At 43.1% G+C, this 14,875-nt stretch overlaps 1 protein-coding gene across 1 annotated transcript in view; it reads left to right on the top strand.

Annotated features, from left to right (window-relative positions):
* Nucleotides 1-9,426, top strand: part of HACD2 (3-hydroxyacyl-CoA dehydratase 2) — a 92,245-nt gene extending 82,819 nt beyond the window's left edge. Inside the window, exons 6-7 of the mRNA XM_082624216.1 lie at nucleotides 1,366-1,544; nucleotides 6,418-9,426. Of these exons, the coding sequence (XP_082480342.1) occupies nucleotides 1,366-1,544; nucleotides 6,418-6,500 (262 nt within the window). The 3' untranslated portion in view covers nucleotides 6,501-9,426. The remainder of the gene's footprint in view (nucleotides 1-1,365; nucleotides 1,545-6,417) is intronic.
* The last annotated feature ends 5,449 nt before the right edge of the window (nucleotides 9,427-14,875 follow it).

The following is a 14,875-nucleotide window of genomic DNA, read 5'->3' as shown; positions in this document are numbered from 1 at the left end:
ATAAACCAAATGCCTCCAACATTTCAAGCATGTGAACTTCTTTTTCTTTTCTTTTTTTTCAATAAACATTTATATTAGGAAAAAGGGAGAATGGGAAAAATATAGCAGTTTCTAACCAAGCTGGGCAGACTTGTGAAAGCTGTCTATCCTGGTTATAGGGAAAGTTTATTGACCAAACCCTGATTTTACAATTAGAGAAAAGATTCTTTTGTCCATTGTCTTCTGTGGCCCATGGAAGAGTCTTCCTTCTCCACCATCCTCCTCAGCATGGCTGAAGGTAGCAATGGAGAACATGTCTTTCTTTTGTCACAGATTTCTCGGCACAATTCCTGTACCTGGACATTTAGAGCCCAGTATTTATTGTCAGCCACAAACAGCCAAAGGCTTTTTAAAATCTGAGCTGATGATTTCTTTAGCAATACTTATACCTCAGAATGGCTTCCAGTTAGTTCCATTGGATGAACCTCTCTGAATTGTTGTGGTTTTTTTGTTTGTTTGTTTGTTTTGCGGTACGCAGGTCTCTCACTGTTGTGGTTTCTCCCGTTGCGGAGCACAGGCTCCGGACATGCAGGCTCAGTGGCCATGGCTCATGGGCCCAGCTGCTCCGCGGCATGTGGGATCTTCCCAGACCGGGTCACGAACCCGTGTCCCCTGCATCGGCAGGCAGACTCTCAACCACTGCACCACCAGGGAAGCCCTCTGAATTGTTTTTGAAACCTGAGGAACTCCTTTATTTTAAAGTGAAAAAAATTGTGTGGAGTCACCCATGTGATAGTAATTGTAGTTTTTTTGACTGGAAAATTATGTAATGACTAAAGGCTTATCATAAAAATTTTTAATGTCTTTTAAAATTAGGGTATATTTTATTTTTCACAATAGCACATACAGACATTTGAAAAGTTGTAGCAGTATACACACGTTGGATGTGCTGTTTTTTTCAGTCCACAGACCAGACTTTGGTGTACATTGTAGGGATTCCTGGACACCATGCTCCAACACCTTCCCCCGCAAACTCACCCCCACCCCACGAGGCAGGACCCTTCAGTATAAACCATGACTCAGTGCCCCTCCTTTACCAATATTTGGCATCATCTCAGTTATTTTAGGGAGTTGTTTTGAAGAGTTGTTTATTTAGGCCAAATTTTGAGGCTGACCAAACACATTTCTTTTATTTTAGAACATTCAGAAGCATACTTACTTTGGCCCTTTTCAAAAACTGGCTTGTAAAACCTGAATTTAAGCAGTGGGTAAACAGCGAAATGTATAAACGATAGCTTTCTACCAAGTAATCAGTATTGGTGGGGATGCATCTTTCTACTAAAGCTGGCTTTGAACCTCAGTAATGAATATTTTGTTTTGTTTTAGGTACACGCTTTTCATTGTGCTGTACCCAATGGGAGTGTCAGGAGAATTGCTCACAATATATGCTGCATTGCCCTTTGTCAGACAGTCTGGCCTGTACTCCATCAGTTTACCTAACAAATACAATTTCTCTTTTGACTATTACGCATTCCTAATTCTGATCATGATCTCCTACATTCCAAGTAAGTAGATGTTTATGCATATATTTATTTATGTTTCAAAAATTGGCTCAAGAATAACTAGAGTTAAATGCCTTTGGTTGTTTTTACACCATAAATCTAATTTATTGGGGACGCTTTGGTTTTTGTTGAATGCCGACCGACTGTCAGAGGGAATTTTCTCTGGTAGTGATTGAATAAAGATGAACCCTTCTCAATACAGCTGCCAAAATGCAGTGCTTCTCAGTGTGTGTTTTAAACAGTGAATTCCAGGATAGGTTAACTGTCTATTGGAGGAGAGTACTGAGTGGAAAGCAAAAAAAAAAAAAAAAAAAGCCATTAAAGACCTTACCTTGAGTTTTTCTGTCTCTTGAGAACTACTTGTTGTGGTATTTGAAAAACACTGTAAAGAGATTTTTACATTTTTACTGTATCAAAATAGACAGTTACTTCACTTTTAAGGAATTGATAGTTAACTAGAAACAAAATAAAAATAGATTAATTTGTTTTTTCTATATTTATTTTCTTGTTTGGAAATAAACAAAGCCATCTGAATAGGACATAGTGTTATCTTCAGGATGGTTTCCAATTATTTTAATAATTCTGAAGGTTTAAATATATGGTAATCAGACACGCCTATCAGCACATTAACAGAGAGAAAAAGCCATGTTTGAGGCTTCTCTGAAATGAGTCATGTTTGCTGAGGAAGAGTTGTTTACTCCTTTTCTCAAATTCTGATGTTCAGTTGCAATCCTATGATTGATTTCCACATATCCAAAAGGATCTTGTTTTACCCAAGGACACGTAAAGTTAATGTTTCTTCTCATTTAGCTACTTCCATAGGCATTGTGACTCTGAATCTTATTTTAGTCTGTGAGATGCTATGTCCTCCCCTAAACCTCAGGTTAAATTCAGACTGGAGGGTTGGATTTTTCTTCAGCCCACAGCATTAACTGAATGAATCATCCTAACACAATCATAGGTGACATGTTTGTGTCCCCCTGTGGAAAATTGCATTTCATGCGTTGTGAGAAAAAAAGCACACCCCGATTTCATGTGAACATTTATCTTGGAGAAGTTCTTGGATGCAGTTCTGCTACATGATTCATTTTCTACTCTTTATTAATGATCAAGTCCTCCTCTCTGGTGCTAGAACCATGGTGGCTAAAGGACATCTCTCTTCAAATGTAAAAGGTAGTTGATTTTCAAACAAAAGATAAATATGGAAGAGTGTAAAAATTTACGTAATAAAAATTAACTTAGAGCTTTTCACCTTTCTAATTTTGTTCCCCTAGAGTTTTATTTCCAGTCTCTAGAGCAACAATTCCTAATTGCAGTTTTGCCACACCCAGGCTAACAAATATCCCAACAAGCACCACAGGATTTATTTAAATTCAACATAAGTCTTTGAATGGCGATAGATGCTGTATTGGGTAACTGGGAAAGGGGCAAGGAGAATATCATGAAATCAAACCAATAACAAGGTGCTGTGTCATTGACAGAAATCTGGGGCCCCTACCTCAGAGTTGCTGCAAGATTTTCTGTCTGTGGAAGAGAAGGAGGGGCTTTATTCCAGGAACAGTTCTCCAGGGCAGCCCGTGTCTGTCTGCACCTCGTAGTCTTTTTTGTGCTCTGGTGGGCAACCAGTGCTGCCCAGCCTTTTGCTTCTGCCTGCTGACCTCTCAATGTAGCGAAGGGGCCTGGTCAAGCACAGGATGATAGGATTCCTGAAGGAAAACAAGCCCAGTTCTCTGGGATTGTCCTTCTTGGCCTTAAAAGAGAAAAGAGAGAAAACACAGACCTTAGAGCCAGCTGTCTTACAGCGCTCTCCTCTCAACAGACGTCTGCTTTTACCTCAGTCCTTCCCCCGTCTTCCATTCTCGGCCTCTTTTTGACAAGAGAACTTGGCTTGGTTAAAAGCTGTATTCTTTCATTTCTAAGGCAGCTTAACCCTTGTAGAACAAGGACAGGGATTAAAAGGTTCCCTCCAAATCCCTAACTCCCCACCCCGGCTCAGGATGGTCATGCAGACCATATTTGTGTCTGCTGGCACTCACTATGCTTCTGGCCTGAGCCAATGGCCCTGAATGTTGTCAGTAGTTCAGGTTGTTAATATTGAGACCAGTTTGTACAGTTCATTCCAGCCAGCTGCACATTTCCAACTTTCCAAAACTTGGTATTTATGAGAAGAAAATGCAGAGTTAGGAGAGGTTGCTGTTGATATGCAGCTTTCTTTACCAAATTTGGTTTCCTTTCTACAACTTACGTTTCTTTTAACCCTCTTTAATGGGAAGTTAATGATATACATATCTTACATAAAGCAGCACCTCTTCATTACGGTCCTGACCTGATGTCGCATTGGTGCACACATAGCCCATATTGTGTATGGCCCATGAGCCGCAGCCCTGGGAGTTTTCTCATATCGAGGTGCTTTGGAGTCCCTTGCAAGATGCTCTTTTCTTCCTCTGCTGCAGATGCAGTATGAGTATGTACAGTATCCACAGGACTCAGTAGACATCTAAGTCCTGTTTACATCACCTCCCCCCATCCTTGTGCAAATTGGTGAAAGTTAGCTATAGGGGTGTTAGCTATAGCCTTAAAAAGGCTGTAGAAAGTTAGCTATAGCCTTAAAAAAAAAGGCTGAGAGAAATGAGAAACAATGAGTAGGGTGAGGGCACCAAGAAGCAGGGCACTCTCCACATTGTCAGTAACCATAACCTCACCTCTGATTTTTAGAGGAACAGAAGAAACTTGCCCCAAGCAGAGCATTTCCAGTTGCTCTCAGCCTTCAAGTCTTAAGAGAGCCCATTTCCTTACAGGAAGGTGGGTGCAGTGACACGCACAGCTCCCTACCCCGACTCAGACACACCAAGCCAGACACACATACGTGCACAGCCACCATCTCCACCCTCCATGTCCTGAACTGTAAGAGCAGAGGGTAGAATTCTAAATGGCCTGTTGGCAGGTTGAGATTTTCAGTGTAGTTAAAAGCAGTAGCCGTGCATCTGGAATTGTTTCAGTCACTGTGGTTGGATTCAGTGTGAACGTGTGGGTAATTGAGATGGAGACAGTGTCACCCAAGTTCTGGTCACCTCTCAGAGCAGTAGAGAATTTCCAACCCAAGTACCCCCATTCTCCTGGCCTCCCCCACACTTGCCTTTCTCTTGGGCACTGAGAAACCTCTGGAAGATATAAAAAAAATGAAAGGGCCATATTGGCTCTCCAGTTCTGACCCCTGACCCTCTGTAGCCAGCAGGCCCTTGCCTGGGGGACGAAGAAGGTATACTTGGCCGTCGTGCTGCCACTAAGGGCCTGATGAATGGCTTCTGGATCGTTGTCCGCCCTCAGAGCCTGTGGGGCTATAGCCACCTTATGAGTGGCGTAATAACAAATGCAGCCAGTGGAAAAGTCCTTAGTGTACCTTGCCTCAAAGTTTCCCTTTACTAAAGTAGGTCTGTAGAAATGTGACTGGCCACACATTTTCAAATGATTACAATTAGCATTCCTTATGGTTTAATTATATCTTTACTTCCAGTTTTTAGATTATAGAGCTTGTCACATTTTCTGGCTTTCACACCAAAATAGTTCTCTCACTGTTGAATTTTATGCACAAGCTGGGTCTTTTCTGTGAATAACTTCCTGCCTGCAAACAGTGAGTGGAGTGGATGGCAGCCCAGTTCGGCACCGGGGCCTCCTCTGCAGTTTATCAGATCTATGTGCACACACCCACTGATGTCTTGGAGTACTTTGGGAGGATCATTTGACATTTGGCCAACTTGGAATCCATTTAAAAAGGAAGAAACTGTGAAAGGAGAGTTGGCAGTAGTAGAAATTACCTCCCCCAAAACACAGGTTACTGTCTAAAAAATAGAGATTGGAGCGGTTGGGAAGGGAAGGAGGGATAGTGTACATCCAAGACCAGCTCACTGGAGTTTTTCACATGGTTTTTGAACCCCCAGTTTACAGTAACCTTGTGAAGGTCAGGTAGTTTAAACTTGCATTTCCCAGCAGGGACACTATAGGCATTTGGGATGACACAGTTCTTAGTCACGGGGGACCGTCATGCATGCGTTGTGGGTTTTGGCATTCCTGGCCCCTTGTGCTGAATGCCAGTAATCTACCCCCTTCGATACTCTCCCTCCACCCGCATTTCTAAATACTGCCTAGGGAGGCAGGACCACCGTATTCACTTGAGAACCAGTCCTTTTTAAAGTAGTCTATGAAATGACCAAGAACAGAATCTCCGGTGCCTAAGGGCTTGCTTTTCATATGGACTTTTTCCTCATCCAAACCTGGCTTAGTGGTGTTCAGATCAAACGTCATAGCGTTCCTCCCCCTCTTCAGTCTTCCCACTCAAAGAACAGCCTTTCTCTGGAAGTACTTTCAGGAGATCCTCCCTGATGACAGAGCCGTAACAGAGAGGCCGAGACTAAGGGTCAGGAACCCCGAGCCTGGTCCTGACTGTGTCAGTGATTTGCTGTGAGACCCCAGGCATGCGCCCACCCTCTCTGGGGCTTGAGTTCCTCCTCTGTGAACAGGAATAATAACTCCATCACTAGAATTCTTCCCCTAGTTGTTGGGGAATCAGAGAATACATGTGAAGATAACATGAGAGAGTGTAAAGAGTATCATTGGGCAGCTCTGTGGCATCTTGATTGGTAATGGTAGTGTCAGTAGTATCTGTCATTCCAGTCCACGCTACCCTTCCCCCTCGGCTAAAGCGGGAAAGTCAGTCCCTCTGTGTTTTTCCTCTCTCTCCAAGCCCACTTTGTTACCTTCCTTAGTTGCTGGAAGAGAAAGTGGTCAGAGAGTCAGAGAGGACCTCAAGTCCATGTGCTTTACATAGAACATGTGATTTTAAATCATCTCCTTAATGAATCCTTTCTTTTCTTTCCAGTTTTTCCCCAGTTATACTTCCACATGATACACCAGAGAAGAAAGGTCCTTTCTCATACTGAAGAGCACAAGAAATTTGAATAATTCCTGCTTCCTGCACACCCCCAGAAACAAACTTTCCAATGACAAAAGATGCTGCAGACTTTTTCTGTTCCCAGTACGTTTCATAGAAAATAAGTAAGAACTTTTTTTAAAATACTAAAAAAAACCAAACCAAAACAAAAACCAAAATCCAGTGTCACATGGGCCTGGGATTTTATAAAAAACAAAACAAAAGCTGTTACATAAAACATCCTTGCTGGTCCATTTCAGCATGTTCTTTCAACCAGAAGTTCCCAGTATTTAGGATGGCGCTGGAAAGGGATTTGGCGTTTTTTATCCTCCTGTTTCCTTCATGTGTCTGATAAATAAAGATCTGTAATACTAAATACTTGAGCGTTACAGTCTGAGTAATGAAGTTGTGCCCACTCAATGCCCAGCTTGCAGCAGTTATGTTTCAGTCTGCAGTGTGTTTAGCATTCCCTCTCAAAGTGCTTGACTGCATGCTGGAAGCCATTTGTTCTCTGGAATGCTCTGAAGTTATGGCTGGGACCTTCCCCTCTATCTAGTGAATGAATTATACAATGTATATATGTCTGTGAAGCTTTGGAGTAGTGCCTGTAATCAGAAAACAGCTAGAACCCTTTTGTTTGTTTTCAATCGAGTCGTTACTGCCTGCCACTACGAAATGTGCTTGAATTTAATAAGAATTTAATAAGTATATTGTAGGGAAGCTACTTTATCTGGGGCTCAGCCTCAATCATATTTTAACAAAATGACAGTTCTCAGAAAGGGAAAGCTCAGTCACTAGTCAGTGACAAGTACCTTTCACAGTACCATTCTCAGAACACCCCTGAGCAAGGTGTTTGCCAAGAGCAATTCTTACTTAGGGACCTGACGCCAGTCTAGTTGCACAGGAGTAAAGAATCCATTAACGAAAGCACATGGAAGGCGTTACTCTAAAAATGGAGTCTGGAAGAACAGTCAGGAATGGGTTTATATGCCCTTATTATTTTACTTTTACATTTTCATTCATCTCTTCTGTTTGGATACTTTTCCTAATTATGGTCCTATGTAATTCCCACCAAGTTGTAAATCCAGAGGCAGTGAAATGTTCCAGTTGGGCAGTCATGAGCTAAAAGTAGTATTGTCCCCACATTTTGGATCAGCCAAGAAATACTTTGGACATATGGACATTGTCTAATTAACATCATGTCTCCATACTTTAATTGCTAAACTGCATTTAAGTTTAAGGCTCTTCAAGAAAGGGTTGGATAAAAATGTAAAGCCCAAGTTTAGACATGCACTGGATTTTAAACACAGAATGTTCTTTGCGCAAACTCCCCCCCCCTTTTTTTAATTGGTTGATCTGTAAAAGTCTAGCTTACTGACTGATTATCAATTAAAATATAATTGCTATTATTAGAAGTGTCATAATGGAAAACTAATTTTTAAATGCTTATTTTCATAGAAGCTTGAAAATTAAGATGAAAATGAGAAGAAAATATGCAGCCTAAAGTTTAATGCAGGTAGATGTGTAATAAATTATTTTTGAATTAAACATTAAAATTCTCCTTCTTAAAGTTAGCACTCTTAACTTGGGCGTGTTGAGATTAGAATCTATTCTTGTATTTGATAAACAAAATATATGGGAAAGATTATTTTTCATGCTTTTTCTTTTTCTAAAATATATTTCTACTATAAAATAGAATCAGTTTGGGTTATATTAGCCTTATTATTAATTTGAGTAAGATTTTTTCATTTGTTTTTGGAATAGTTGTAGAAGATGGGATGAGAAATGCAGGTTTTCCAGAATTGCTGGCTTGGGGGTTTTATTCGGGCCTCTCTATTATAATTTGTCACTATGAAAAACAGCCTGTCACAAACAGTGGTTATGCATCAAATTGAACTTCGGCAACAAGAACGCAGCGAACAACTCCCTTCTCAAAAAGGGTCTCAACCCCAGTGTGCATTTTTGTCCATCACCATTTGAAGTGCTCATTGAAGATAAGTAAGCCATGCCACCGTGTCCTTCAGTCACCTCTCTCAGTAACTGGTTTCTTTATCTCTAACATGAATTCATTTCTCTTTGGAAGTGGTGGTGTTCTCTTATGAATTGAGAATGTCTAACCCCACCAGATGTCACATCTTCTTATAAAGTGTGAATGAGGAAGGTGGTGTTTTGGTGGGTATTTTGTCAGACTTACCATTTTCATTTCAGGGCACAGTCAAAGGCATCAACTGCCCAGCCCCCGACCTGATGGGGTGTTTCAGATCCCCCCCTTCGGGTACCACCTTCTGGCAGAAAATTCTTTGAGGTATGCAGTAGTGCTTTGTAGACACAAGCTGCTAATCTGCATCTTGCTGTGTTCTATTTGCTAAGGTTGGGTTCATTCATTTAACACGTACTGACCGTGGAGAGTTAGTCATGGAATAAAGCACATCCTCCCTGATGAAAACGTTCTCTGGAGCAAACTTCCGACAGGAAGGGTTTAGACAGTGTAGCGTTAAGGCATGTGAAGAGATTGTGCCCTCACTTCCACTTATGTTTCTGGTTATTCGTTTATAATAAAAGGTTGGCGTTGATGTGGTACAACCTGCAAATTATTTTCAATTCTGAGTTTCAGATAAAACGTTATAAGACAATATCAGTACATACTGCTCCTTTAAAATTTGGGTAAAAAATTATACAACCATATATATAGTCATTTTTATATTTTTTCTATGTTGAGAAAACCAAAACTGTAATTTTATAAGTCTTTGATTCACTAAAATTATATAATTTAAATGTATTTTTTGTATATTTAGAAATAAGGAGTTCAAAGACTATGCTTAACTTTCTATGCATGCATTTGGAAGCTGTTTTTACCTGATAATGTTAATGTAGTAATAAGTTGTATTCATAAAATACTGATCTGTGTTGCATTTCAAAATAAACTGGTGTGTGCTCTGCCTGGATTTGAAATACTGACCAGTGAGTCTAGTGATTTTTCATACTGAATTGGCCTGAGAATGGTGTTACAGGATTACGGAAGAGTTTCAGTTCTGTTAACGGATTCCAGCTCTTTCTTTACAGTTTTAAAATCTATTTCTGCTGTTCATTAATGGTTCTACACTTACAGGAAAAATAAAAATAAATAGATTATATTAAGAGGTTTCCAAAAAGTCATTCTTCCTACCAGTCAGTCTTCAAGCTTACCAAGCCAGTCTCCAACCTGGCTACACAGAAGGACAAGATGGATTCCTCATATAGGTGACCAAGAAAAATAGAAAATTAATCAGTACAAGATTGAGGGCCCTTGTCTTACAATGTTTGTGTGTGTGTTTTAATCTAACTTTTCTAATGTAAGTTGAGAGGGGAAATACTGTTGCCCAGCAATGTTCATCTTATAGTAAAACCAGTACTTGGTCAAGTGGTTGAGTACCTCCTCCTGAAAACAACTCCAAATACAGAGCAATCCTAGGCACCACTTTACACACTGACGTCCACAGTAACAAGTGGGCAGAAAGACACTGAGAAGGGTACTCAGCTCAGCCACTTCTGACCTGCTAAGTACTAGACCCTAGATTTCCTCACCTCAGAATGAAAGTGCTGATGCATAATCCCTGTGCCGGTCGCTTTCTGGTTATTTCTCTGGGTGATCTCAGGGTGCCTCCAGCAGGGACATGCCCCCTCCTGAGTCTGCCAGGTCTTTCTCAGAGTTGTCACCCTTGTCCAGGACCGTGGTCTTTGTTCCGAAAAGGAACATTTTCTTTCTGAACGCTGTCTGGTCACAGACATTACCAGCACAGTGGTTAGGACCACCTCTCTCCTCACATAGAGTTTCATCTGCTTCGGAGACACGCTTTCATTTATGAAAAGAAAGAAAATTAGTTCAACTGAAATTGAAGAACAGAGGTAAAGTTCATAGTAGAGGCTACACAGAAAATACAACCTTTCAATCTTAGGGTGGTAATGGGAAACCAGCCAGGGCTTTGTCATTTGTCATTGTCATATTTTATGGCAATTTTGTGTACTATGTTAACATAAGCCCCAGCCTGAGGAATTACCATTGGTATAATTAAGAGACCTACTGTTACACACAGCATTCCGAAAATACTGCTGTGTTGTTCTGTTCCCTTTAACAAGAATGAAGACTAGCTTTGCAATTCCTCATGTATTTTTTTATCCCAGCATTACAAATAGACTGGTTCGTTGTTATACAGTTTAGTGTTGAAGAAACTGTTCTAAACAACTATTAGCAAAAATAGCCATATCTATTAACATTCCCCTGCCGGCAACTGGGAACCAGAGTTAGAAGAGAGAGCTGTGTGAGGTTTTTTTTGACCAACACTCTTATTTTAAACATGTGAGAAACTAATCTTTTTTTTTTTCAAATTTAGAAAGATACCCCGATACCCCTTACTGTTATAGGGGTAGGTCTCATTACCAAAAATAATCTTTTTTCCCACAAAAAGGCAATTCACCTTAAAAGTCACTTGATGAGCAAAAATAAAATGTGAGAGGCGGTGTACTTAAGCACCTAGTACCCATTTCATAAATCTGCTTATGTTTGGAAATTGTGCTTTCTGTTCACTAATTCCAGAACATGGACTTATCACAACGGCAGTGCTTCCACATCTATCTTTGACTTTCGTGGATGCAATCCAGATGCACTTCCAGATGCTGGACTTGGTTAAACCCAAAGGCGATGTCCGCCTCCGTGTTGTCGTAGCTGGGCTGTCCCGCTGGGGGGCAGCACCTCACAAGCGATCCGGGGCCTTGGGAGCCAAAGGCGTTTGGAACACAGCTTCGGTCCAAGGGCGTGAAGAGGCAGAAAGGCGCACTATAGCAAATTAGTCACAGATTTCTATTGTCCATATAAATTAAAGGCAGCCGGATCTTAAAGCATATTCTGCAGGGGTACAGGAAATAACACTTTTTAGAGCAAAAAACCCAGCTTGGATGCGTGCTTTGAGGCTCCGGCTATTCTCTTCCGCCTTGGGAGACCTCCCCAGCTGGGACCCTGCAGGCTGCCTGGCTTTGAAATGAGAAATTTTGGAGCTGGTCGTAAAGCAGGTGTTAGTGCTCCTGTTTAATGGAGAGCCTGCTTGTTAATCTTTGAAACGTTCAGGGAGGTCAGTTCCCACTCTTCTTCTGTCTGGATATTTTTGGAGGGTGGCCGGGGCCATGAAAAAATGTCGGGCCACCTTATAAGGCCGTGTCTGGCCCCGAGAATGCTCGTCTGCAGCATGTCCAGTACACTCTGTGGGTGTGAGTTAACTTGACTCTTGGACTGTGAGTTTTCTCACAGATTTAAAATACTTCTATTCATGCCATGGATTATTGTCTCTTTAACAGGCTTAAAGTCTTCCTCAAGAGCTGTTTAAATGACACCGATTTTGGACATACCAAATAGATAACCAAGGGCATACGTAATGCCTCTACAACCACACTAGTTGACTGTGCCAGGGCAGATAGTGATAGTCTTACAGCAGGTGGTTTGTTTATTTAGCCAATGTATGTCAAAGTGAAAGCCATAGAATATTAGTTATGAGGGCATGGGAGTATGGATATGCTGGGGGGAGCGGTTCTGTGGTTTAAAAAGTTGAAACAAAGTTTTCTGTCCTGCTGTGCTTTTCAGATCTTTTTGCACCTGAATGCAGTTTGTGACTCTCCAAGAGACGGGGTGCTGCTGCAGGCTTTTCGAAAGCTATTTTCTGTCTTTATCCTTGAAACATCTTCAGGGCTAGAGCTCCTTGAACACCATGAAAAATACTAATCTGTTGGCAGCTTTCCCCATCAGAGGATGTTAACATGTCCTGGGGGGAACAGAAAAAGAGATGCACGAGGGCTTAGCCTGGGATCTGGGAAGATTTTCCTTGTTTTTTGCTTTTAATAAACCACCATCTCAAATAGGTAATGAATTACACATTAGATTGAGAACCCAGGTGTCAGCAACCCTGGATGGAGTCTACCATTTGCCACCTTCTGGTGCGTCTAAAGGGAGCCTACCAGTGTCTGTCTGAGAAGACCCAGCTGGGACCAACAGCCCCAAATTGGATCGGCCAACTGCCACTCCCCCTGTGCCTACACCCCAGTTTAAGTGCCCGCTGTCAGCCCGTTACTCAGGCTCATGTCCTCCTTGAGGCTCCTGGTGTCAGGAAATCGTCTCCCTGACTTTACCCTCATTCCTGAACGTCACCAGGTGATGGCTGCTTTGTCCTGGTGTGCCCTGTTATCTGACACGGCCTTAAGAGTTCCTTTCGCTCCGGGTGGCATCCTCCCCACGTCAGCTCACCACCTAGATGCTTGGGAGCCAGAGAAGCCATCACTCTCTGTGCAGAGGAAACTGAGGCTCTGAGAGGGCACGTGACTTCTCCAGGGCCACATAGTGAGACAGCTGGGACCAGCTCTCTGCGCGCCCCCTGCCAGGGCGGCTCCGGGGCTATGCCCTGCCCTCTGCTGCCCACACCCATCCCTGGCTTTCTGAAGCTCCCAGCTCTCTCGCTGTTCCCCATCTCTCCCTGTTCCCCAGTCTCTCTTGCCCATGACCCCTCAGGCTTCCCATCAGACTCTCCTGCCAGACTCCACCATTCTTCTCACTGTTATCAGAACCCCCGTGCCCCTCTGCCCTCCCACTGCACCCTCTTGGCAAAACCCTGAGCTGGGATCATCCAGCTGCTACCCTTAGCTGTGCCTCCCCCTTGGGGCTGCCTGCCTGGCACTGCCCATGATTCCCTTTAGACTCCATCCTCCTTAAACCTCTGACTCACTCCCAGCCCAGGATAACACCCCCAATTTCAGAGAAATGTGCCATCAGGTAGCAATTCCTTCAGCTTTCTATCACCACAGCTATAGACTTAACCTATACTGAGCATACGCTTCTCTTTTCCTCCTGTTAGAATGGAAGGGGTGACCTGTCCAAAGTTAATCCCTTCCTTGTGTTCTAGATGATGCCACCACACACACACACACACACACACACACACACACACACACACACACTCACGCCAGCCATCCCATCCTCTCTGTACGTCCTCTTTGCCATCTCTTCCCATGGAGTGCCTCCCCATCTTGGCTTTGACCCCAGCCCTCCACCCTCTCTCCTCTTGTTCTCTCCTCTGCTTCTCACCTCCCACTCCCGTCTCACCCAGCCTGGCTCTTCCTATCATGCCACCGACACGGCTCTGTTCCAGGTCACTAGTGACCTCCTTGTTATGAAATCCAGTGTGTGCTTTGTGGTCCTTGCCGTATGGTTGAAATTGGGGTACTACCTGCTGGATGTTAGAAATAATGGTATGGTTTTGGAATAGACTGGGGGCCCCAGCAATACCCAGTCCTGGCCCAGAACTCTCATTTTTTCTCCATGCATCTCTAATGAAGGTGTATGCAAAAGAAACAAGGGGGAACCAGCCAACAAAATGTGTAATGGTTAACTGTGGCTTGAGCCCCAGGGGGAGCATTCTGGTAAGCTCCTCATAGAACACTCATGCTTCCTAAACCAGTAAGAGGAAGTAGCTCAGACTAAAGGCAATCGTGAGGCCTGCTCAGCTTACCTCTCACCCTATTCTTGTTCATCCCAGCTCTTAGGTCCTACTACTGTGATAGAAAGGCTGACCCAACATACCACCATCTCCAGGGAAGAAATACTCAAAGATTGAGTGCATGTGCCACCATGCTTGGCTCCAGGCTGGCCTAGGCTGGGAAGGACAGGAAAGCATCCAGGGAGAGAGAGGAGATTTGGCTCTGTTTACCACTTAATGGCTAGAAGAGCCAGAAGAGAGACCCACACCCCTGCACACCAACCTCAATGCCCATTGACTCCACTCCCTCTCACTAGCAGATGGAGCTCCATCAGAATCTCAAAACTGAGCACAAAGATTAGCATTCCTCTTCCTTGGGAAGGAGCCAAGACATGCTGGGGAGAATGAAGAGGGATCTTGGAATCCCTCCCAGGAAGCCAACATGATTCTTGAAATGATCTTTGCTCTGGACAGCCTGCTCTTCTGGTTTCCTCCTGCCTCCTTGACCAAACTTGCTCGTGTCTCTGCCAACCCCGTGACTCACAGGTTGAGTGCATCAAGAATCGCCCAGGGTACTTGACAAAATCAGATTCCTGGCTCCCTCAGAACTACTGAATCTGAATCACTGGAGACAGAGACTGGGGCTGTCTTTTCACCCAAGCTCCCGGGGGATTCTGGCCCAGGGCCTTACTCTGAAGAACGTTGCCTTCAGGGCTCCTGACCCTGAGGGTTCTATCCTAACTCCTTACTTCAAATCTGAGGCCCCTGATCACCAGCCCCCAGAACAGATTTGGCCCTTGAACATGTTCTCTTTGGCCCACATTACTTTTTTAAATTGAATCAGTTGTGAACACTTTAAACACTTTACACGTTATGTAACCATCTAAGAGAAATCAGAAGGCGAGGCAGCAAGA

The sequence above is a fragment of the Mesoplodon mirus genome (assembly GCF_964341445.2).
Source record: "Mesoplodon mirus genome assembly, chromosome: 6".
In the NCBI taxonomy this organism is placed as follows: domain Eukaryota; kingdom Metazoa; phylum Chordata; class Mammalia; order Artiodactyla; family Ziphiidae; genus Mesoplodon; species Mesoplodon mirus.
Note: the sequence above shows the minus strand (reverse complement) of the source record. Positions and strands in the feature narration are given on the sequence as shown.